Below are 24,823 nucleotides of genomic sequence, written 5' to 3' on the forward strand. Positions count from 1 at the left end.
ATATATATGTATGTATATAGATATAAATGTTACTATATAAATATATACATATGAATACTGTAATATATATATATACGCATGTTTGCGTGCTTTGAATCTTTTTCATGTCGCACTACCAGATTTCCTTGAGGAGGAGGAGGTAGTAGACATAGAGGATGAGGCAGAGATTGTTGGCACACAGTCGTCCAAACGGTCCTTTCATCCAAATCAGACCAGCCATACTTCAAACCCCTCCCATCAGCACTCAAAGACAAGGCCCACACCAGCTGCCAGGGAAGTGAAGGAAGAAGAGGACGACCCTAATGAAGAAGAAGAGGGAGCAGTCAACAGTTTCATAGACCACAGAGAAAGGAGACAGTTTCCACACAGGGATAGACAGATGGGTAGTGTTCTGGAGAGAGATTGGGGACGAGACAATGCCAAGGGGTATATGAGACAGGATGTTAGGGGGGGGTTTGAGGAGGATCAACCAAGGACTTTTCAGCCTGATATTGACACTATGGTTCGGGGTCGCTCTTTGTCCTGGATCCATGCTGGTCAGGCAGACTTGGACCCTGTCAAGAAAGATGAAGGGACAGGTGTTGGGGGAGGAGACAGAGGCATTGAAACGCCACATAAACTTTCCAAGTCTTCTATTCTTTTCCCCCAAAAGTCCTCCCTCTCTGCCCTTGCCAGCCGAGCCAGGCAGATTCTCAGCAACTCTGCCCATAGCAACCACCCCAGTAACATCAGGAATAAGCTGGCTGGAAACAAGAAGGAGAAGAAGGAGGAGAACAAAATCTACATCACCAGGCCCCGGCCTGCGAAAGACAGAGCAAGAGAAAGGGAGCAGCGTCGTGAGAGGCGGGAGGAGAGGGCATCTCGCCACCCTAGAGAGGTTTTTCCAGGGGTCTTTTTGTACCAAACTGGAAAGACCACAAGGCTGGTTAACCTCGGAGCCAAAGGACATGGTGGAGGAGGTGCAGCAGGGGTTAGGCGCCTTGTTAATGCCCCTCAGCTCTGGCCCAATTCTCCCACAAAAGAAGGTAAGGGATCGGCTCTCAATCACAGCCTCAACATGCAGAGTGAAACTGCCAACAAAGCAACTGTGGCAAAACAACCAGAGAAAAGCAAGAGGAAAGGTGAGCACCATGACTTAAGGACTACTGTCATGGCTGACATGCCGAGCAAAGGAGACCCCCTGATCCCATCATCCTATCATCAAGATCCCCCTGCTCCCCCAGTAACACCACCAAGGTTAAACTCCACCGAAAACACAATCCAAGGTCAATTACGGGTCACTTCTTACCTCAGGACCTCGGAGATTACAGAGTCCAAGCAACAGCCAGGCCCAAACCCCAACCCTGCAGACATCAACCAAGATACAAACCGCTCTAATACTGACCCTGACCCTGATCCGGAGCCAGAACCAGAGGAGGGTGAAATGTCGGACTACAGCTATGAAGAGGTTGAGGTTCGGCCAGGCTGGGCAGAGGAGAGTATCAACTGGCAGAGAACATTCTCAGTTAATCCGATGGACTTTGAGCTGCTGCGCTCTGACTGGAATGATCTGCGCTGCAATGTATCTGGCAACCTTCAGCTGGCAGAGAGTGAAGTTGTGGACGTGCTGGCGCAGTACATGGAGAAACTCAATGAACGCAATGGAGGGTAAGCATTAAAGGGCAAAGAAAGAAAACCAGTTGTAAGGATGGATTTAGAAATGGAGAACATTTCTAGCCTTCCTCTTTAGTTTATGATTGTGTTTCAGAGCACGTACAGCCTGTCTCTGTTTTCTTAAGATTTTCTTTGTGTGTGCCTCAGGATCTACACCCTGCTGCGGATCATCAATGTTGAGAAGCGCCGCGACTCAGCGAGAGGCAACCGTTACCTGGTGGAACTGGAGCTAATGGAGAGAGGCCGCAGCGTGGTGCGTCTCTCAGAATACATTTACTTGCTGCTCCACCGTGGCAGGCAAGGAGATGAAAGTTTAGAGAACTTAGACTCTGCGCAGTCCTCTCCGCCAGCATCACCTCCCTCTGCAGCCACAACCAGCTTCACCACCCCGACTCCACCCTCTTCCACCAGGTCCTCAGTCCGGCCAGGAGCTACACCATGGAGCACTGCCTATGCTAAGCCTCTTCTCTGCCAGCCAGTCATGCTGCAGTGGAGGAGAGATGTCATGGTGCACTTTGTGGTGCCAGGTCAGTCAAAAATACCCCTTGCCCAGAGAAGATTCAGAATTTCCAATGTATTTGGTATGGAATTGCCAAAAACTTGTGTTTATTCCTAATTGTGCCCTTTTCTTACTGTCATTCAGTGAAAAATCAGGCACGCTGGGTACAGCAGTTCATTTCTGACATGGAAAATCTTCATCGGCAGACAAAGGATAACAACTTTAGCATCATTATTGTTGACTTTGAGAGTGAAGACATGGACGTGGAGCAGGCTCTTCGAGAGAGCAGTGTGCCGAGGTGTGTACATCTTACACGCAGCATTGCAGTATGACTTGAAAGAAATGTAAGAAGATTTATGTGATTTTATGTATACATTTGTTTGGACAGATACGAGTACCTAAGGAGAGAAGGGAACTTTGAGCGCTCAGCAGGACTGCAGATCGGAGTGGACACCATTGAGGTTAGAGAAACAAAACACAGAGGGAAGACAACAATATGTGAACTGGCAGGGAAAAGTCACTTCCAGAAGGTCAGACACTCATACTGACCACGCAACTTTTACTGACTGATAGACAGACAGAAAGAAAGAACACTCATACATAATGGATCCATTACTGCTGGGCTGGTCTGTCATGGGCTGCCTTATCTTCAAGTCTCCTCTGCCTCCTTTGGCCCACTCCCACAGAGCCCAGCTTTGGATGATGGGGAATTGCTTAGACAGATAGCTGCATATCCTCTGTTTTCTGTATGCCATAGCTGTCACATCCACTTCCTATCACAGGTTATTTCTGTGCATGTGCCCCTACACCATTCTTTGACAGTCATCACATGCACATAAACACCAACCCACTGGGGGCTTGGAATGGCTGGAGATCTGGATAGACGTTGATCCGTCAGTTAAGTGTCAGTGTTGTCAGTGTGGCACGACAGAGCTGTCACTCAGTCTAAATTATCTCTAAGCTCTTGAAGTTATGACAATCCACCGATGCTGAACACAGACCTCTCCTCTCTATTCAATCCTAAAATCCCATATTATGCACATAAGGACATCAGCTTATAGTCACATAAACATACTATCACATTATATGCAATTTTGAGATTATTTAGATGCACTAAACATGTAAATCAATGTTTGTTTGGATTTCCTCCCACAGGATAGTCACAGTATTGTGTTTCTGTGTGATCTGCACATCCACTTCCCTCTCAACATCTTGGAAAGCATCAGGAAACACTGCGTGGAGGGACGCCTCGCTTTTGCTCCCATTGTCATGAGACTTGGTTGCGGTAGTTCACCACTGGAGCCTGATGGTAAGATGGTAGCAAATAAACACAAATAACACCTAAATATTCAGCAACACAGAAAACATCTGTTCACACACAATCACATTTTAAGTGTTTGGTTTTACTCATCACAAAAACTCTTTCCCATGTTGCAGAAGTGAAACCTTCTTGTGAAGGCATCCGACTTTCTTGCAATCATTACTGATTCACTGTCTTTCAGTAGGATTCATTTACTCCTATCTTTTTATCTCCTAGGTTACTGGGAGGTAAATGGCTTTGGCCTTTTTGGAATCTATAAGTCAGATTTCGACAAGATTGGAGGAATGAACACAGAAGAATTCAAAGACCGTTGGGGTGGAGAGGACTGGGAGCTCCTTGATAGGTAACCCAACACCAACATAACCCTTACGATATGATATATCACAGTTATTCCATTTTTTTCTTAATTTTTTTATTTTACCCAACAGGCATTTAAGCATCATAAACCTAGAAATAATGAAAATTAATGAGATTTACAAAACTTGAGGTAGTGCACCTATGGGCAGTGCCTTTTTCCAGTTGTCTCAAAAATGGCTTGGCCTTGATCAAATCTGTCACATCATTTAAATCTCCTAATTAATATGCTTCTTTGCTCAGTCTGTGTTGTGCTTTTATAATGTCATTTTCTGATCATTTTTTGCTGACCTGCTGAAGGCGCTGCTGAAATAAGCACTGGTGATGCATTTTCTGTCTCGCCAACTTTTTGAAACTTCAACAGAAAATTGTGGTAAAGATCAGCAGAAAGAATTGAGTCACCAAAATTGTGACTGTTTTAATCATTCAAAGTTTAAATAGGCAAAATATCACAATGTAATATTATTACTTTATTATGTCAGTGGGTGTGTAGGAAAACCACGTCTCCTCTGTGGGATAGTCAGTAAAAGTAAAAAAGGAAATGAAAAGCTGCAAGGTCTGTTTCAAGTGCTTTTTTCAGTTACCAAAACTTGTTGTTCAAAACTGCTTGGGCCTATTTTTGTTTGGGGTTTCCTTCTTCTGAACTATTTGCCTAGAAAACACAATAGTTTAGATCTGACAGCAAGAAAACAGCAGTGTAGCAATGTTTGACCTAGTGTTTCTCTGTTTCTCTTTCAGGGTGCTGCAGAATGGTTTGGAAGTTGAGAGACTACGCCTGAGGAACTTCTTTCACTACTATCACTCTAAAAGAGGCATGTGGAATGCTCAGAACAAGAAAACTCCAAAGGGATAACGCTTCCCATTGGGCTGGGGATGTTAAATCTACCTGCACATCCACTGTGCGTGTGTGTGTGTGTCAAAGGAGGACCTGTAGGAGCTCACTCACTGCCTGAACGCTGCCTTTTTTAAATAGGCTCCTATTAGGGACTTTCCTGTTTTGGCATCAGGCCTCGTCGTAAGTTTGTCTAGGTGAGGAAAATGAGACAATATCTGAAAATCGGGGGTGTACTCTCCTAAGACAAACCTGAGTCATCACTTTGCCTCACTAACTGAACTACTGCACAGAGAAAAGAGAGGCATTTTTGTTCTCTTTCGCTCTGCCTTTTTTGGTGCAATTTTTTCAGACAGACTGGAAAGCAGCTGTTCCGTGTGTGTGTGTGTGTGTGTGTGTGTGTGTGTGTGTGTGTGTGTGTGAGTGTGTGTGTGTGTGAACGTGTGTGTGCATATTTGTATGTATGGGTATGTACAGTATATATAAGTTTGTGTGGGTGTGATGGTGCTGGTGTGTTCTTATGAAAGAAAGCATCTTTTTTTCTAACATGGAGATATGAAGACAACCTAAGATCTTTTTTCTAACATGCTCTTACATGGGAGCCTAATAGAATGTGTATAAAAATCTTATTTAGATAGATTCAGACATGGTGGCGTAGCTTAAGTAGAGGAAGTCTGTGTTTGGTAAAGCAGTATTTCTAAATACACCCGCTTGTTGGATATCATTAACCGGAATGACTGAGGTGCTGAACTTCTTCTGAGAACTGATAACATAAACAACAGAAAGTTTTCTAATGGGACAAAGACCTTTCCCAAACAAATACTGACAGATACATCTTATTTAAATATCTTTCTGTCCCTTTCTTAATCTGTATCGCTTTTGACTCATGTATCTCATTTATTACTTTCTGTATCCTTTCTGAAGTCACAACAGATATATTTTTAATTTGTTTAAATATTGGTTTATCATGTCAGGTAATCAAACTACATGCACATTAGAGCTAGCTATCAGATAAGACTTGATTTAGTTTCATTAACTTAAGTTTTTTTTGCTGTTATTTAGGGAGCATTTTTAATTTATCCTGATTGAGTGAGTATGCAGTAACATTTTGGATTCTATTTCTTTTTGTTGTTCAGAAACACTGAATTTGTGAACAGTTCACATCTTTACACAATTGTCTCTTCTATTCCCTCCAGATTTGGAGGAGAGGACAGCAAAAAGCTTTCTGACATTTAATGTAATCAGTGAGCTGAGATTTTCATTACAAATACTGGTTTTGAAGGATTAGAATTGTATCTCTCACATTAGAATACCACAGAGACAGGGAATGATTAGCTATCAAAATCATCAACACTCTTTTAAGCTTATCTAAAGCACTACCAGTAAGCAGACCAGTTCATGTTTCTGACACGATGTGGTGAGGCTTGGCTGTTTCACAAATGTGTGCCTTCATCAGGGTTTGGCTGCAGGCAGTTTTTAAACTACTCTAATGACCATAGAAGTCAGGGACAGACAGAAATACAATGTTATTTATCAGCCGGCTGTAATGTCACTGTAAATTCAGATACACTGTAAAATGAACAAAATATTGTTCTCTTTAATGAATTATAGACACATCAGTGTGTTTCTTGTAGTATCCTGAAAGAAAAAAGATATTAAGGGTTAGATATTAAAAAAAAACTACTGAGAGGGCATATAGGGTATGGAGATGGAGATTTGGTAGCAGCTGCAGTCAAGCAGGACCCCACCTGCTGCCTTTGTTTTTGCTGCAGGCCGGGCTCCTAATGCCTCTGTAAAGGTTCTTATATTGATGAGGAGTGGCTGGAGGGTTCAAGACGGGACATATATATGTATGGGGATGGGATCTAATGATCAGTTATTGATTCTTTGATTGTCAAAATGCCCTCTAGGAACCTTTCATTGCCTCTACAGCTGTGTTCTTTAACTCCGGTGCTTGCAGGCCACTGCCCTGCATGTTTTAGATGTCCCCATGTTTCAACCTACCTGGCTCTAATTAATGGGTCATTAACAGGCTTTCGCAGAACTTGTACTTGTAGACAAGCTGTTGAGGGCAGATGTTTCTTTAGAATCAGGTGTGTTGGAGCCGGGAAACATCTAAGACATGCAGAGCCGTGGTCCACAACACCCAGGGATGAAGAACACTGCTCTACAGGAAGAAAGCCTATACTGTACACCGTTTAACACTGACATGGGACTATTTAAAAATAATGGAAACACATAGAATATAATACTATATACATAGCCATAACATTATGACCACTGACAGGTAAAGCTGGCAACACTTCTTGATCCAATGCAATGTTCTGCTGGGAAAACCTGCATCCTGGGACTCAACATGGATTATACTTTGACACCTCCCTAAACATTTCTGCAGAGCAATCACCACCCATACAGTATGGCAACACTGCTCCCCCAATCAGCAGCTTTCCGCAGAGGGACATCACTGAGCCTTGCAAGACACTCCAGGACACCTTCAGATGTTCTTTGACCGCACCTTGACTGGTCAGAGCTATTTTGGCAGGATGAGGAGAACAATATTACGGTCATATTAACTATATTAGCCAGGTTGTCATAATGTTATGGCTGACCGATATATATATATATATATATATATATATATATATGTATATATATATATATATATATATAAAATATTTATATGAAAAATAGGAATATACATTCCAAGGTAATTTCTGTGAAATTGTTTTGTAGAGAAAAAGTTTTAAGAATGTATTGTACTTTTATTTTGATTTGTCGTTTTTTTGAAAATAAAATTTTATGCTTACGTCTGGATAACATTTTGAAATGTTTTGTTGGTTTATTTATTTATATATTTTAATGGGGTTTCTTAAGCTTTTCTCCTTGTATATTTGTGAAAGTACAACAATAAAAGGGAACGATGTTAACTCAGTTCCCTATCTGGCCACATGGTGGTGCTCCAACCGCGCAGGCTCACTACCTTCGGAGGTACAGTGATTAAATTGCTTGAAATGCACGAAGAAAGTAAATGCATATTTTTTTGCAGGGATGGGCTGATTTAGCTATAGAAGAAAAGAAAATAAGAAGTATTCAAAGAGTTGAAAATCCCCTTCCTACACACATTGGCAAACATTCCCACACTGTCTGTCTGTCCAGATCAGTTCCTCAATGCAAGGAATACAACGATGGGTAACCACCTATCAGTGAGGTGACTTATTAAGCTCATGTACAGCATGTGAACTAAGCACAACATGGTTCTCCAAAATATTTAAAGTTCAACATACAGCCTGAGTATTTTCTGTCAAATTTTCATCAAGCTTGGATGGGTTTTATTTACATCTTATAAACAAAAATGATAAAACATGACATGATGGTAAAATCTTGTGGTTTGAACTTTCTTAGAATGACATCACCATCAATTTACCAAGTATGAGATCAGTTCATTGCACATCCCATTCGTTGTGTTTTATGACCAACGCAGGCGGAAAAACAAACATAAAACTAACGTGTTAAAAATTCCCATCTGAGCTGACATGTTTTTGGACCACATTTAATTATTTGCAGAGTTGCTGGTCTCCCCTAATGAACTGCTTTGTTTTGGATGGTGGAGCACATAATCCCTAACCCTATGATGTAAGGGTTGTCCACGCCATAGTTACAGTACGTGGGGTCTGGATGAGGGAAGCGGCGAATCTACCTCCAGTGAAGCTTTGACTAAGAGCAGAGAACTGGGGAGGACTGACAGGTTGACTCCCCACAGTCCTCACAGTGAATGATTCATAATAGCCATGATGTGTTAATTTTGTGTGTGTATCAGAATAAGTCTCTCCATTTTGAATGCATAAAAAATATGCCCTGTGATAAGTGGGTTCGTGTATGTGAGAGAAAGTTTCCATTATAGCCACTGATTCAGTTTCCCAGGCATGCAGAAAGAGTTATTTTCCTTAAACCTGTTAAGTAATAGAGTTGGAACTTGTCCCAGTGGAGACACACCCAACTTGTCAACCTGTCAGTGTGAGCACAGTATGATGAGGAACAGGTAATCACATGCCTCCTCAGCGTGTTTGCCTTATTTAACTTCAAGTATGTTACGGCACTTGACCAGGAATCAAAAGCAGAGCCACATGATGATACAGCGAGAGGTGACACTGCTTCTGTTGAACTGGTGCTGAATGAGCAAAATGTGGAGGATCAGTACAAATGTTTATGGTTCAAAATCATAAAAAAAGAAGAAAAGGAGGAAGAGAAAAGTCGATATATGTTTAAACCATTACAACACTTCTGTTACCATTGCAATCCCATATAAGCTTTTAAAATGCCCTTGCAGTAAAAACTCTGAGCCTGGTGAAATTAAAGTGAACACCACCCAGTCTCTTACCCTCTCCAAGCTTTACAGAGTTCATTCTTGCCACAGACCAGACAAAAATTTGGCTGATGTGCATATTGGTTTCAGATGATTAACAGCAGAATTTCCCCCGAACTGTTTGACAATGACTGGTGGGGGAATTATTAAACACTGGATTTATCTATAACACAACCAGTAGGCCCTAATGTAAGTTCTGAAGTATTCTGCATCATCACATTTTATTTTCGAAAATGTGATCACATAAAAAACGTAAACGTGATATGAAGTTTATGTTGCTGTGTCAGTGAGCGAGTGTGACTACAGCCTAATGTGGCTAATAAATCAGAAGGGATTTTAAAATTCTCATTCGAAGTAAAGGTAAAGCTCACTCCGACACAGCGAAAGCTTTGCAGTGCAATCTAATTGGTTGAGACGGAAGTCGGCCAACTCCTGATTGGTGTTCGGGTCGGTTCAGCGTTGTCATTCAGACGCGGCCCCGCCTCTCACACATCTGTAGTTGAGTCTCCAGCAGGCTCCATATGACTGGGTGTCGCTGAAGAGCGGCGGAGCAAATACTCACACTTTTCAATGGTCCTCTTTCAATTTCGCAGTCATTTTCAGCTTGCCTGCCGGCTACATTGGACTTTTTCTATACGGGAACCTGAGTCTGTCTGGACTCAGTGAGCGGTGAAACATTTTGTCATGTTTTAAAAGAGGTTATTGATTTGGATAAAGTTTAACCCCCCCCCTCCACTCCGTTTGGGGGAAAGGTGAGACGAGTGCGGCACCAGTTGTCCTGACTGTCCGGTTTGTGAGTGGCTTTGATGAAGATCAGGCTCTCTACCAGGTACATTAGTATTTAATTCGCTATCCTGCGGTGAACTCTAACTCTCAGCATGCCAAGCAAGTGCTGCTCTGTGTAACCAGTTCATCCAGCTCGGCGAGGAGTTTCGACGGCTTGACCGACTTCCAGGTAAACCGCTGACGAGGTTTCCGTTCCTCCAAAGTGTCCCGCTTACAGCAACTGGGCAACAATGGCTGGTTTGGGCAATGTCCACATGAAAACCCTGGAGGACCTGACGCTGGATTCGGGCTACGGAGCGGGGGACTCCTGCAAATCCCTCAGCCTGTCCTCATCTAAGTCCAACTCCCAGGCCTTCATGACGGCCCCTCACAGGGGAAACTGGTGGTATTACTCCGGCTCCATGAACAGCAGGAACAACAGCTGGGACACTGTCAACACGGTTCTTCCCGAAGACCCGGAAGACATCTTCTCCAAGTGCCACCGCTTACCTGAACTGGAGGAGTTCCCCTGGACTGAAGAAGAGGTGGCCAGGATACTACGCAAAGTGGCTGAAAGTGGGAGCATTAAGTTGGGAGTCGCACCAGTGTTCTCCGCAGAGGCGGTGAGGCGGCTGTGCACTCTCCTCCGCAGGGCGCTCATCCGCATCTCCAGGGAGGCTCAGCGGCTCAGCGTCATGCACTGTCGCTGCACGCGTTTCGAGGTGCAAAGCGCCATGAGGCTGGTTCTCAGCTGGGCCCTGGCCGACCACTGTGTCTCTGCTACAGTCAAGGCGATCTCCATGTACTGTATGAGCGCAGGCGAGCTCCTGAGGAAAGGCAAGTCTGCCCGCTGCGGCCTCTCGTTCTCCGTGGGGCGCTTCTTCCGCTGGATGGTGGACACCCGCATCTCCGTGCGCATCCACGAATACGCAGCGATTTGCCTGACTGCATGCATGGAAGCTCTGGTGGAGGAGATAGGAGTCAGGGTGCTGATGGCAGAGAGGGGTCATCCAGGGCCGGATTCAGGGTCAGGATGCGCCCCGGTGAGTGCAGAGGCCCTGGAGGGGGTTGTAAACAATGATGCCGAACTGTGGGGAGTCCTCCAACACTACGAGCACCTGGTCTGCGGGAAGAACGCAAATGGTAAGCCAGTTTGAAATGATTTTTTTTTTTATTCTTTGAGTAAATTGATACCGAACCGCTGTCAGTAAATGTGTGTGTGTGGGGACAGTACACACTGGAAACATAATACTCCCACATATTGTCCTGCCTGAATGCTAGTCACAACTTTCCAGTCTCACAGTCCTTGTATGGAAAAGGTGAACTGCAGCCTGCCGCTGGATACAATAGCAGCTCTTTGTGAATGAGGGTTTGATGGATTTGCTCCTAATTTGACTTGTCAGAATTGGAAAAACAGACACATCTTGGGAACACAGAGAATATTCTCTCATTGACCACATTTACACAAGCAGAAGTGCTGGATTCTGTTTTGGACAGCAACATTTGACTTTGGTTTCTTCACTCTAATCACTAAACACCCGACTCCTATTTGTCATTTAAGGCCCAGGCAGGAAACATGTCTGTTCATATGACTCTCCGTGTACGCCTCTCCGCCTCTTGCTATGTTGGCTACCCGTCCCTTTCTTCCCTTTCCTCTTCCTGTGGTCCTCTCTTCTTGTTGGATTGATCCCTCTCTCCCACCTCCATCCGCACATATCTTGCATCTCTCTAACGCCTCTCTTCCAGGTCCAGCTGTGCATCCTGCTCCCGGCCCATTTGTTTACTCCACCCTCACATCCCTCCTCAATCATCTCTTTTTCTCAGCCCTCTTTGTCAAACCCCAGCACTCTTTCCATGGCTATTTTGGCAGTCCAGCGTTGAGTTGATTGACAAGCTTGTGTTGGGACAATGTAACCAGCCTTTGTTCATGGCCAACTATCAGCTCCCTATAGCAGAGCTTTTTACTGTAGCACAATGGCCTTTTGTTGTGTGATCATGCAGCTTAGCCCAATTCAGAGTGGGAGAAAACAAATGCTGGGGAAGCACACACACAAACGCACTTTATAGACAACACAGAGAGAGAAAATGAGTAGAGATGGCCAATATTTGAAGTCTCACTACTGATCTATGGTTAGATGTTATCGCAAAGAAGTACTTTTCTCTGCAAATATGGCATGCCTGTGAAGAAGAGGCTAACGGTGCAACACTGCTAACTGTGTAAAGATCTGGGATCAATCAGCATTTAGAAGATGGCATTTACACCAATGCAGACTCATTACTGATTTCTTTCACTTCAGTTTCTGTTCAGCTTCCACTTTATCTACTCCATTAAACTTGGTAGTGAAGTGCAGTGGGCTTGCCCGTTGCCATATTTGGAGCTGTTTCATTGCACAAAAAAGTATTAGACCAGTCCCAGTATTTAACCAGATGTCTTTCGGTTAGGTTTTCAAATGGCCTATTTTAGTGAGTTCAGTCACTGGTTCTGAGAGAGACGTGTGTGTGTAATAACAACAGACTATTCTTCTGACCACCCGGGCTTTTTATAGACCCAATACTGTGCTGTGGGAGCCATATACCCCTCTACCACCTTACCACCTGACACTACCCACCCTGAAAGTGGCTTTCTGCAGCCCCCACTGTTGCCCCTCCCCAAACCCCCAAGTAAAAGTGAGGATTGATTTTTATCCTCTTAAAAAGCCAAATGTACAGCTAGTATCAAACAAATTAGCAATCTGATGAAACTCCCCTCTTTCACTTGATTTCTCTTCGTCTTTCTAAGTCTTTCTCAGGGGGCTGGCCCACATCTGGAACTCTTTAAACCAGAAATGACTTCTACGGCTCCAATAACAAAACTGAAAACTCCCTCCTCCCCTCCCTCGTTCTGTGCTCTCGCTCTCACAGGCTCAGTCTCACTTATGGCTCTTTCTACCTTCTACCTTCTTTCTTTTTTTTAACTTTGCCATTATGTTCACGTCCACTTCATCTTTATCTGTTTATTTCTTGTGGTCTACTGGGAGTGCATTAGAGGAACCCGGTTGGGATGTGCCAGTATCTTATTCATTACTCATGTGCACACTCGCTCGAGCGCTTTCTCATGCACGCTGACCCTGAGACCAATTTAGTCTGCTTTGCATGTGTTCATATAGCTCCAAAGCATAGATTGAACTCGATGTACAACACCACTGCACAGAGGAATCCATTTGTCATTCATTTCTCAAGGAAACACGAGTGAGCTCTTCCTGGTATGATTTGTACTGATTGTACTGTCGAGCATATTAAGTGCAGAGTTCTAGCTTTGCTAATGGACACTGGAAGTAGCTATGAAATTATTGATCTTCATGACTTGCATGCAGATGTCTGTTAATATCCGGTCTGGATGACAGGACATCTCCCCATGCACATCTTCATTTGAGTATTCACAAGGCTTTTTAAAGCTCTTCTCACACCTTTTCTATATTTGTTTGCTGAGGCCGTTAAAGCAATAGTGCAACGTTTGAATATGCAAATGATTGTTTAGTCTCATTAAGCATCACTCTTAAGTGCATGACATTCACTCATGTTTTGCATAGATCGAACAGCGTTTTTGCAAAGTCTCTTCTGTGACTTTGATCTGAATTACTGAATGAGTCTGACGCAGGGACTTGTTGAAGGACAGCCTTCCCTCTGTAAATAATATAGCTGGATGGTTAAATGCAGATATGGTCCAGCACTAACACAAAGCGAGACCGGTTTTTCTGCTCAGGCTCTGCAGAGGTTGTAAACAGGCTCCTTGTAATGGGCTTAGGGTGCACTGAGAAAACATATGATTTGCTGCTCAGTACTTCCCTAAATATGTATTTAGCCCAGAAAGAGGCGTGGGAACAGTGGGCAGAAAGATGCAGGGAGAGCAGCCCAGCACTGTGGTCACACAGATGGGGAAAGCAGCACTCTAAAAAATACACTCCCTAATCCACAAAAGTGGAGCAGGATCAAATGTAGTTTTGGAAAATGTATGCTGCTGAAGGCATGGTGCAGATTTCCTCTGGTATATATATGTATAAGAAAAAAACTACAATCAATTTAGCTTAAATTTGTGAAAATCCTTATCCGGCAAATGTTTAAAGAGTTAAGACAATAACACTTATTGCTTTAGTGGATAATTAGGGTTAATCCTCCTCTTGACAGTACAATTTGTGTTTGTGGTCGAGTGTGTGACAGTGCATGTATCACCCCAGGCTACACTGTATACGCACAGTGATGGTCCGTGTCACTGTTTGCATTGGCTTCTTGTCTGGTACCAGCTGTAAAAACACTGACCCATCAGAGTGCTGGTGCGCACATGTGTTTGAATGTGCTCATCTGTGGGAGCTTACGTTTGTTTTTACGGGTAGTGGCCATTCTTGTGTGACCATGAGTAATGGTTTCACTGATATGACACCTCAAATGATTTGTCTGGTTATGATAAAGGCAACAACAAAGGAACAACTTGTTTGTCATCCTCTGATGCAGGCTGCATAGTCAGTAACTATTTTAACAGAGTTTTAGCTTCTCGTATGAGCATCTGGTAATTACTTGGACTTCCAGCAATGCTCCCCCGATTACATTACCGCAGCATGAGTCATGCCTCTTTAGAATAAAGCCCTGATAGTGAGGAAGCAAATTGAGATGCGGATGACTGAAATTCAAGGCGAATAAAAGTTCAAGATATATAAATGGAGGCATATAGATAGAAACTGTAAACTGTAAAACATGCATGCCTTTGGATATTGATAGTCCCCGATCGCTGTTGGAAAGCAGATATTCTTTGACCACAGAGAACAGAAGAAGTTTTATAGATATTAAAGTCCTTTGGCTTGTTTGTGCTGAAAAAGTGCTGTAGGTGTGGCAAATGGACGACTACAGAGCCACGGTTGTGGTTCCTAAAGGAATCTGTCCTGCTTGATGGGTTGCATCCCAAGTAACTAATGCAGGAAGCAGAAGGATTGGCTGGAAGATGGTTGGAATCTTGGATAAGGTCGGTGCATTAAAGGAGCTACAGTGCATCACGTTGTCCAACTATAAAATGCGGGTTATGGAACAAACTGCCTGTGTCTGTCTGGGTGTCAGGTGCTACAGGTCAGCAGTAGACACTGTAGCTCTATTAGCAAGTTGGGCGTGTTCAATCGGACGCCCTAATAGTAATAATATCGGAATTATCAATATTGCTCATCATTGAATGCACTTCATGAATATTTTTCGACCACTTTATTTTCAACACAGTTGAAAAGAAGCAAGTGCAAATGCATTTTCCTGTATCAACAAGAAAATGAACTTTTGAGCAGATAAATGAACACAAACTGAATTAATCAAACTAGGACGTAAACACCAGCACAAGCGCCCTCTATCAGTAATGGGATCATATGACAGGATTTTGAAAATGGTAAAATTATTTCTTGAAGGAGGGAGAGTAGTTAATGACTTGACCTCCAAAATGTGCAGCAGAACTTTTGTTCAAAGATTGGGAGATTACAGGAAAAGTGTGCTCAGACCATATTAGTACTCACAGCATTGATGATTGAAAGCTGATTAAGAGGAACGCTCTTAAAGGGATTTCTTGCTGGTATTGATAGTCATTACAAAGGGATAGGACTGCTCTTACTCGCTCCGTTCCTTGAACTTGGAGTGGATGTTGGTGTTGAAGAGAAAAGTGCATCTATTGTTGATTCTGGCCATTTTAATAATTTGTTGAAGCATTTCAATGTCTAAATTGAAACTTCTGTGTTTTGTCCAACTTTGCTGTAGGAAGGCAGTTGATGTAATATACTTAATGTGTGGCTCAGAGCCAAGAACATGATCAGTTTCTCTTTCCAAACTCTTAACTATGTTTTGCAAATATATGCTCATATTATTTGAGACAGCAAGAGACAAACAATGCTCCATTCAGACTTTTCTTTTAAACCGCTCACATATCTCACAAAGGGTACAAGTCTTTGAATACATCTTGTAATCTGGTCAAACCACAAACCCCCACAAAAATAATCAGTTTCACTACTCCTTTCTGTGGAAAATCCATGCCAACGATCATGTATCAGGTTCTCAGGATTTGTGCTCCAGCATAACTGAGGCCAGGCAGCCACTTTAGCTGACACAGAGCCATTTTGTGGGTAATTCGGTTGTAATATTTAATTACACGCAAACAGATCAGATAGGATGACAGGGTGTGCACGGGGAGAGGGACACCAGGAAGTGTGTAGTTTAATTAGAAACAGATTTGTGTAACCGAGGATTAGATTTAATTTGGTGAAATCTGTTTCAGTCAAATGACCTAGTCGGAGCCAAATTTCTGGAGCAGAGGAAGAGTTTGTGTCTGTGTGCAGGATTGCTCCCGTGAATGCATGCATGTGTGCGAAGGGAAGGGCTGTGATCACTTCAGCCAGCGCTGAAAAAAGAGACACAGCTTCTTTTGGATGTTCTTCAGCCAAGCAAGGAAAGTGTGTTTTTCTCTTTTCCTCCTTTTAAGTCTAAGCTGTTGTTTTTGTAAACGAACTGAAATAGAGAGCTTTTTGTGATGCTCTCACTGACCTCTTTGTCCAGTCAGAGAGCAATTTGACGAGACTGAATGGCTAAGCTCAGATATATTGCCCTGGAAAAGCAAACAAGCCTGTTTGTAGGTGAAGTCTATTCAATTCAATTCAATTCATTTTTATTTATATAGCGCCAAATACAACAAATGTCATCTCAAGGCACTTAGATAGTAAGTCCAATTCAAGCCAATTGGAATTCAATTAATTAATAATAATCATAATTCATAAAATAATCCAATTCGTTCATATAGAGCCAATTCAAAAACAATTTCCTAGCTAAGAAAACCAACAGATTGCACTGAAAACTTTTTTTTTTTTCGGTCCAATCTCCCGGCCTGAGCGTGCCTGAGGAGACTGTGGAGAGAAACGACTCCCTTTTAACAGGAAGAAACCTCTGGCAGAACCAGACTCAGGAAGGGTGGCCATCCGCCTCGACCAGCTGGGGTTTGAGAAGACAGAAAGGGGGGGGGAGGGGGAGGGGGGCAGGGGGCCACCGCGACGGCGGCACTGTAACACCATTCAAAGGATATCTGTTGGAACAGGGAAACACGAGTTAATGACCATAATAATATCACATATACATAAAGAGAGTAAAGTGAGGAAAGGTGTGACAGATGAGGCCCCCCAGCAGTCTAGGCCTATAGCAGCTTAACTATGGGATGTTTCAGGATCACCTGAGCCATCCCTAACTATAAGCTTTATCAAAAAGGAAAGTTTTAAGCCTGGTCTTAAAAGTGGAAAGGGTGTCTGCTTCCCGGACATTTACTGGCAGCTTATTCCACAATAGAGGGGCCTGATAACTGAAGGCTCTGCCTCCCATTCTACTTTTAGAAACTCTGGGAACCTCAAGTAAACCTGCAGTTTGGGAACGAAGTGCTCTGTTAGGAAAATATCTTACAATGAGATCTTTAAGATATGATGGAGCTCGGTCATTAAGAGCTTTATATGTAAGGAGAAGAATCTTAAATTCTATTCTGAATTTAACAGGGAGCCAATGAAGAGAAGCTAAAACTGGAGAAATATGATCTCTCCTGTTAGTTCTCGTCAAAACTCTGGCTGCAGCATTTTGGATCAACTGGAGGCTTTTCAGAGAATATGTGGGACAGCCCAATAATAAAGAATTACAGTAGTCCAATCTTGAAGTAACAAATGCATGAATTAGTTTTTCTGCATCACTCTGAGACAAGATGTTCCTGATTTTAACAATATTACGAAGGTGAAAGAAGGCAGTCCTAGAAACCTGTTTTATATGCGAGTCAAATGATAAGTTCTGGTCAAAAATAACTCCAAGGTTCCTCACTGTAGAACTAGAAGCCAAGGAAATCCCATCTAGAGTAACTATATAGCTAGACAATTTATCCCTGAAACGCTCAGGTCCAAAGATAACGACTTCAGTTTTGTCTGAATTTAGCAGCAGACAGTTCTGAGTCATCCAGGTCTTTATGTCTTTAAGACATGCTTGTAGTCTGACCAACCTATTGGGTTCATCTGGTTTTATAGATAAGTACAGCTGAGTATCATCAGCATAGCAATGGAAATTTATGCCATGCTGTCTAATAATGTTACCTAATGGAAGCATGTATAAAGTGAAAAGAATCGGTCCAAGCACAGAACCCTGGGGAACTCCATGACTTACTCTGGTGTGTGAGGAGGATTCTTCATTTACAAGAAAGTCTATCCTCCTTGATTTTTTTTTTCAGCCTTTTGGTCCGTACATTATATTCACCTCGATATGCCATGATCTAGATGCCAGGAAATCTTTGACTATCTATCTTACCATCAGTTCTAAATGGTACTAAACAAAACTGAAAATGCCATCTGCAGACAAAAATTCCCATTGATCTAATCATTAGATTCTAATGCATTAGAAAATTTAGGAACGTAAACCGATGCTTCATGGCACCCCATCCCAGTTTGATTTCAGAACCAAACGTCCCTTGAATGAATCAGATCACAAGAAATATCTCCATATACCTACTCCTTATAGAGACACATTTTTCCAGTGGAAAGAAAGGTTTAACTCAAAAGGAGTGAAAAGTAAAAGTACCAGCGGCAGGTTCAGTAGGCAAAGTGCCCATCATGGCTCCTTGGCTAAGTTGTGCGCTTGTCATAAGTAGGCAATTCCAGTCTTTGACATTCTTTTTCCTCCATATTTTTTGCTTTGATGTTGCTCTGTCTTTCTCCTCGGACTGTGATGGTATCAGTGCTTTTGAAAGTGACTGTGTGTCTGTGTGTGTGTGTTTGTGTGTGTTGTTCTGAGTTGTATCTTTTCTGGCAGCATGGTAGATTGCGGCCTGACTGTGTAACAACTTGTGCGAGCAAACTTTCAGAGGAACAAATGGTGACTGGGGCTCTCTGGTTCCGTTTGACTTGACACAAGTATATGCAGCTCTCTTTGGAAAAGGAGCAACAGAAAGAGAGAGTTCTGCTTTTATTTAATTATTTATTCACTTTTCTTTAAAAAGCCCTTTTGACTTGTGGCAGAAATGGACACAGTGTGTTTCCATTCGTTTTCATGCAGTGTCTTGTTTTTTGGTCTTCCTCTACACTCCCTCTCCTCTCAGCTGTCTTGTCTCTGTTTGTCAGACAGTGGAATGCGTTTGTTTGTGCGTTGAGCCTGCAGCTTCATCAGCAACAACACGTATGTAAACACAGCGACTCAGCAGCTTGTTTTAACCACTCTCTGCCCACATCACAGGGCATACCCCCCCTCCCCCAAGTTGTTCTGTTGGCCAGATTGTTGTGTGTTAAAGTAATTTAAAACTGCTGTGATGTGAGTGTTTCTGTTGCATTTGATCCAATCTGGTAATCTATTATTTGACCTCAATAACGCATCATACGACTCCCTCTTCAAACTTACTGCATGTTATCTGCTCTTAAGCTTGTGTAGTAGCTTACTCCTACCCCAGCACTGATTACAATCTCCTTCTAGCCCACACCCTTGGAACTTTGTCTGCTCATCTGTTGTCCTGTGCACTTTTCTTTTTTCTTCCCTTTTTGTACTTGCCAGCACACACACTCCTCTGGTGTATTTTGCAGCTCTATTCTTCAAGAGCATGCTTTTTTATTCGCAGTCCTGCAACCAGTGTCATCTTCTAAAAACATCACCTGTTGGGTCAGGGTCATCCATGAAGGCATGTGGTGATTAAAAGAGCCACAGCGGCACACACGGCATATTTAGAGCTAAACCGTTTAAAGGGAGGCTTCCTGGAATTCCCTTGTGGTTAGTGGAGGGAAGGAGCACATTTAGACGGCCATTTGGAGAACACATGTGGGCACAGGAAAACAGGCTCCAGTAAGACAGGACACACTCTGCCAGTCTTTAGTTGCTTTCTGTCGACAGTATCTGCAGTGCATGTCCACCACATGTGGACTCCTTCCTGAAACTAAAATAAACAGTTCAGCTCCCCCCCAGAAGAAGATGTGTATTTTTAGGCAGAGTTGATAACAAAACAAATTTGGCAAAATGGAGGTGTCACTGCAAGAATCCCATAGACTGTGATTTAACAATACGGTGTGCGTGAACAGAAAAGTTCAGGTTGGGCTGCCCTATCTTGTCATTTTTAAGACTTTTTATTGTTTCCTTTGAAAATGATGAGGATTGTGTTTGGGTCTGTGTTAAAGGCTTGAATGCCTGCGTGTATGGCTTCTGCTATGAGAAGAAAATCTCTCAGAAAGTTTCTTTCTGTGCTCGTCTGTGCTGTGTCCAAATTTGTTTGTATTTTGATCTGTTCCGTGAATTCGTGGCCTCTGTCTATTCAGCCGCATCTGTTCTGTCTCTCTCTGTTGCCCATGCTCTCTGCCTCAATCAGTGGCTGTGTTGGCCATCTGTGTGTCACTTCAGGGTCACAGACAGTGCCGGACATAATACACCCCAGCGATGGTCGCCAAGTTTCCTCTTCAGCACGCATATAATCTGCCTATTGAGCTTGAAATGGTTTGAGAGAGAAGATAGAGTAAGGAATAGTGTGAAAGGATGCCTTGTTTAATGATATTCAGAGAGATGGAACTTTTTATTTGAACTTGCTTATACTTGTGAAGATGGATGCCTGTAGTTTTTTTTCCACTCAAGCTGATAAGTGTGGCCTGTGTTTACAATTAAGGGAATATGAGCTGGTCCGTTATCATCCTGTGCTTGTTGTGCCTCTGTAAATGCATATAAGTCTAACTAATGTCTTGTTTTGATCGCTGGTGAAAGCCTGCGTATTGCTTGCTCCTGCTGGTTTAGCTCTCTTCCCTTTTACTGCCTCCAAAAACTCCCTCGCTTTAGAGAACAGGATTTGGATCTTACAGTAACATTTGCTGTCTGGCAGGGATGTTGTTGCATTTGTTCACCATTTTAACCAAAATTGGTATGCTGGAGAGAACCACCTCTGCTTTGAGGAACACCATCGCTGTATCCTGGTCTGACTTAGGCTTGGTTGTGTGAGATGGAGGCAGCAGAGGAAGTCAGTCAGACGGCAGTTAAACAGAGCACAACTTTGGTCAAAGCACCCTTCAATGCTCTCCCCTCCTGTCCATTTCTAAAACCTACAGCCAGTCACAATATGTTACTTAGTGTAACTGTATGTAAGCCTAAGAGATTTTTAAACATGTTAATATTTGCTCAACCCGGATGTGTCAGTGGACACTAGTGTGACTCATTTAAGCTCTAAGTATTGTCATTATTTTCATGTGCTTCACATTAGGTAGGAGTCCATATACTGTACATGTGTCTATGTGTCAGTGCTCTGGTCTTTTGGTGCTTCTGTTAAAAGCACTTCTGTGAAGCAACTCTCAAAGGCAGCCTAACTGTAGTTGAATATAAAACGTAGGACCCACCCATCAATTCACTCACAGAAGTCAAGAAATAAGAAGTTGTCCTGAAAAGTCAAACATAACTTTTTGCCATTGAGCAAATGTACAAACAGTTAAATGCTTTGTCTGCAATTCATTGTCTTTTTTTGGAAGGGAATGTCCCAGCTAGTAAAGTCCCTTTCGTAAGAATCCTTTAAACATTCCAGTTAAGTGTGGAGGAGGTGATTGTGTGTCTGCAGGATTGAGTTGAAAGGGGGGAGATGTGCTAGAAACTTTCAATGTGGATGGAGTCAGCCTGAAGAGCAGCGCGTCATCAAACGTGCAACACACACTCAGGCTAGGCGTCCACTATTCCGGCACGTCAACGTAACTCGCCGGATTGGATGCCTAGTTGTCGCCGTGTTGCTACTACAGTGGGTGTGTGGGGCGTGTAGAATGGCTCCGGGGGAAAGTAAATAACTTGTGATTTTAACCAACCGAAGTTTCTCCCTCTAAAAATTTGAGTTTTGGAGGGAAATTAATGTGTATAAATCGTCAGCAATGGAACATTATTTCGTATTTCACCATGGCTGTGGATCTGCGAGCGAGGAGAGCTGCTGTGCTGCTGCTGCTGCTGCGACACGGGAGAACACATGATCTACTGTCATTGGATAACGCACTCCGTGTGCCGTGGCAAATTTGCATAAAGTTTGGCCGAGCCCAACTTTTTGACGTGCCGCAGGTCCGCCGCTCGCCGTGCCGGAATCCCAGCATGCTTTGCGAGCACGGCGACAACGATTGGCCGGATTTCATTGAAAATGAATAGAATGCGTTGGATACGGCTTGACGTGCCGGAATAGTGGACGCCTACCGTCAGACAGTCACTCCCAGCCAAAGCGAGGAGTGTGAGCAGCTTGTAGTAATCCAAATGGTTTTACACAATCATTTGAACAAAATTATGTTATTAACTCATGTTGACGGGTTTTGTTTTGACATGAGGTCTGCATATAGAATTCAAAGTACTGGCAATAATGCGATGTCTGGGAAACAATGGAGCATGCACATATGGCAGCTGACCGTGAGGCACATGTGTACGAAGGGAGGAGATGTCTTGATGATTCTCTGTGATAAGATTGTGTCTCTATCCTGCTGCCTGAATAGACAAAGATAACAAACAGAACATACTTGCATGCTGACACAAAGATATCAAAAACACTTGTGATTGCCACCTGTCAAAGTTTTTTTTTTCCATGATTTGCTTGTGACGGCAAGTACTTGCTAACTTCATTAGGATGCCTGTGATATCTGGTGTGTTTCAGAATCAGAAAAGCAGAAAGGAAGGAGGGATTTTTACACACAATGGCCCTCATTTATCAAGCCGTCGTAGAAAGCATCGTTGATATGAGCGGAGAACTCGTCGTACGCAGAGGCTCAAGTGAGATTTACAGAACATGCGTACCACACCAATCCCATCGTAAAACCGAGCGGCTGTTGATAAATCCGGTGGCTGAAATCCATCGTAATGATCCTAACCACGCCTTCTACAAAAGGGGGCTGAGAGGCCGCACTTCTAGAATTTGCGACATGGATAGACGAAAGGCGGCAAAGAAACGCTGTCAACAGCGTTGACAGCTGGGAGGGCTGTCAACAGCGTTGGCGATGTAAATCGCAGACCGGACGAGTTATGTATTTTCCCCTACTGTGATGGTCAATAAAATGTGATAAACTCCAGATTAAATTAAATCTAAAATTGAGCGATGTTTTACTGTTTCTCCAGTAAGATCAGGAAGAAGTTGTCCGATATGAAAAAGAAGGTCGCAGCTCTCCTACGCGCAGCATGTCACAAACAGGGGGGGGGGGGGGGGGGGGGGGGGGGGGAGGAGGAGGAGAGGGTGGCTGGCGTGATCGGAGCGACGTCCTCATCGGTGTGCCAGGGAAACTTGACACTGATGCGCCCATGCTAGAGCTCGAGAATGGTAAGAATGACTGCACACCCAAGACGTTTAAATAAAACAGTTGTATACGCGGCCCGTCAACATCCGAAGCGTCTGCCTCTGCCTCTGCCCCCCGGTCTGCAGCGTCACACCGGCCAGCCGTGTTAACCACAGAGGTCCTAGAAAGACAAACAGAGATCGTGAAGTGGATGATGGCTTTAACACACACCATGCAATCTATCGACAGTACATTGAAAGACATAAATGAAACACTGAAGTCACAGAATAAATGCTGAAAGAAATCGTTGTTCTCCTTTCTTTTTTCCTTGAATAACAGAATGCTTACCAAAAGTCAGAATCGCTGAATACGTTCCTCTCTCCTCCTGAGCGCTCTTGGCTGTGCAGGCTGGTGGAAGGGATCTCTGGGTACGGGGTCCTCTGGATGTACATCTGGAAATGGCACTCCATTTTTTGGGGCAATGTTATGGAGATCCCCGCATGCAATAATAATATTGCATACCTTTTCGGGCGTAGGGTTCCCCCCGCAGCCGAGAGACAGATCCAGCTTTAGGAGTCCTATACACCTCTCCACAGTGGCACGCGTGCGCGAATGCGCAGTGTTAAAGCGCCTCTCCTGTTCGGTGTGAGGGTGCACGGTTGAATAATGAGCCATCACTCTTCCAATTACGGAGTTGTACTTGTTTAATTTATTTAATTTGCGTTTATGTTTATATTTATGTTGAAGTCAAATAAAACATGGGCCTTCTTCAAAGTGATAAGTCTGTAATTTTAACCTAGGGATTTGTTGCGACTCCTGAGCACGCACTAGTGACGCTGCTGTATTGCAGTCACCGCAAGTCAAAATGGAAAAGTGCGTACACGGCCTCAGACCTGTCGTGGCGATTTCATCTTTCCTGCGCTCACGATGGATTTGATAAATGCCAACCTTTGCGCAGAAAAGAACGTACACACGACCTACGCACGTTTTTCGTCTTACGCAAGTTTGATAAATGAGGGCCAATATGTTGATTGGATAACATTTCCAGCCCCATGCTGGGAAAGACCAACCTTAGCTGAGCCATGTCCTCACCCTGTGGAAACCTCCCTAGAGCTTTTTCTTTCTCTCCCTCCCTTAGCTTTCCTCCTTTACTCTTTGCTTCACATGTATCTGCTGCTCCCTGTTTTCTGCACAGGGGTCTTGAAATGTCATTATCAAATACTGCAGAGGGAAGCACAAAGAAACCAGTCACAAAATAAATTCTACGTGTGCTGGAGACAGTGGGTAAATGACTGGTAGAGTTTTGTATAAGGCCTTGAATTTATCACAATTTTGCTTGAAACACACTATAACCTTTACAAGGGGTTTTAGTCAATAATTTCACCAGCAGAAAAGAGAAGTGTTTTCAAATTACTCCACTTTTTTAGAAGAAGTCTATTGTGGATGCTAATATTAGGGCTTATGTATCCACTGTAGCAGAAAGATGCAGTAAGGGAATGGCATGGGTGAGGGAAAAGCAAAGAGGGGGAAAAAAATCACAGAGGAAGAGATGAACCTGCCTTGCGGTTCTTGGCTCCCATAAGGCCATAATTTCCCCTTTGACCAACTTGTGTTTGCAACTAGAAAGAGGTGAGGTCAGCAGTTAGCTGGCTAGCATAGTGAGGTCAAGTACATGCTTTGACTAGAGTATTTCTTCATCCATTTCTGCAACACTTTTCCTTGGCTATTTTCAATGAGTTTATGCATACAAGCAAGGGGGTTTAAGTGCCACCACGGTCTGAAAAAT

General features: G+C 43.3%; 2 protein-coding genes across 3 annotated transcripts in view; both read left to right on the top strand.

Moving 5' to 3' along the window:
- The window catches only part of b4galnt4a (beta-1,4-N-acetyl-galactosaminyl transferase 4a), a 143,524-nt gene extending 136,073 nt beyond the window's left edge, over window positions 1-7,451 (top strand). Inside the window, exons 14-20 of one of the 2 annotated variants that reach the window (XM_075469518.1) lie at window positions 120-1,647; window positions 1,801-2,180; window positions 2,297-2,450; window positions 2,541-2,613; window positions 3,308-3,461; window positions 3,690-3,816; window positions 4,566-7,451. In XM_075469518.1, coding sequence (XP_075325633.1) covers window positions 120-1,647; window positions 1,801-2,180; window positions 2,297-2,450; window positions 2,541-2,613; window positions 3,308-3,461; window positions 3,690-3,816; window positions 4,566-4,680 — 2,531 coding nt within the window. In that variant the 3' untranslated portion in view covers window positions 4,681-7,451. The remainder of the gene's footprint in view (window positions 1-119; window positions 1,648-1,800; window positions 2,181-2,296; window positions 2,451-2,540; window positions 2,614-3,307; window positions 3,462-3,689; window positions 3,817-4,565) is intronic. The other variant, XM_075469516.1, reaches the window with a different exon arrangement.
- Window positions 7,452-9,528: 2,077 nt separating this feature from the next.
- The window catches only part of abtb2b (ankyrin repeat and BTB (POZ) domain containing 2b), a 46,089-nt gene continuing 30,794 nt past the window's right edge, over window positions 9,529-24,823 (top strand). Inside the window, exon 1 of the mRNA XM_075469519.1 lies at window positions 9,529-10,930. Coding sequence (XP_075325634.1) covers window positions 10,039-10,930 — 892 coding nt within the window. The 5' untranslated portion in view covers window positions 9,529-10,038. The remainder of the gene's footprint in view (window positions 10,931-24,823) is intronic.

This window comes from Odontesthes bonariensis, chromosome 7 (assembly GCF_027942865.1).
Source record: "Odontesthes bonariensis isolate fOdoBon6 chromosome 7, fOdoBon6.hap1, whole genome shotgun sequence".
NCBI classification, from domain to species: domain Eukaryota; kingdom Metazoa; phylum Chordata; class Actinopteri; order Atheriniformes; family Atherinopsidae; genus Odontesthes; species Odontesthes bonariensis.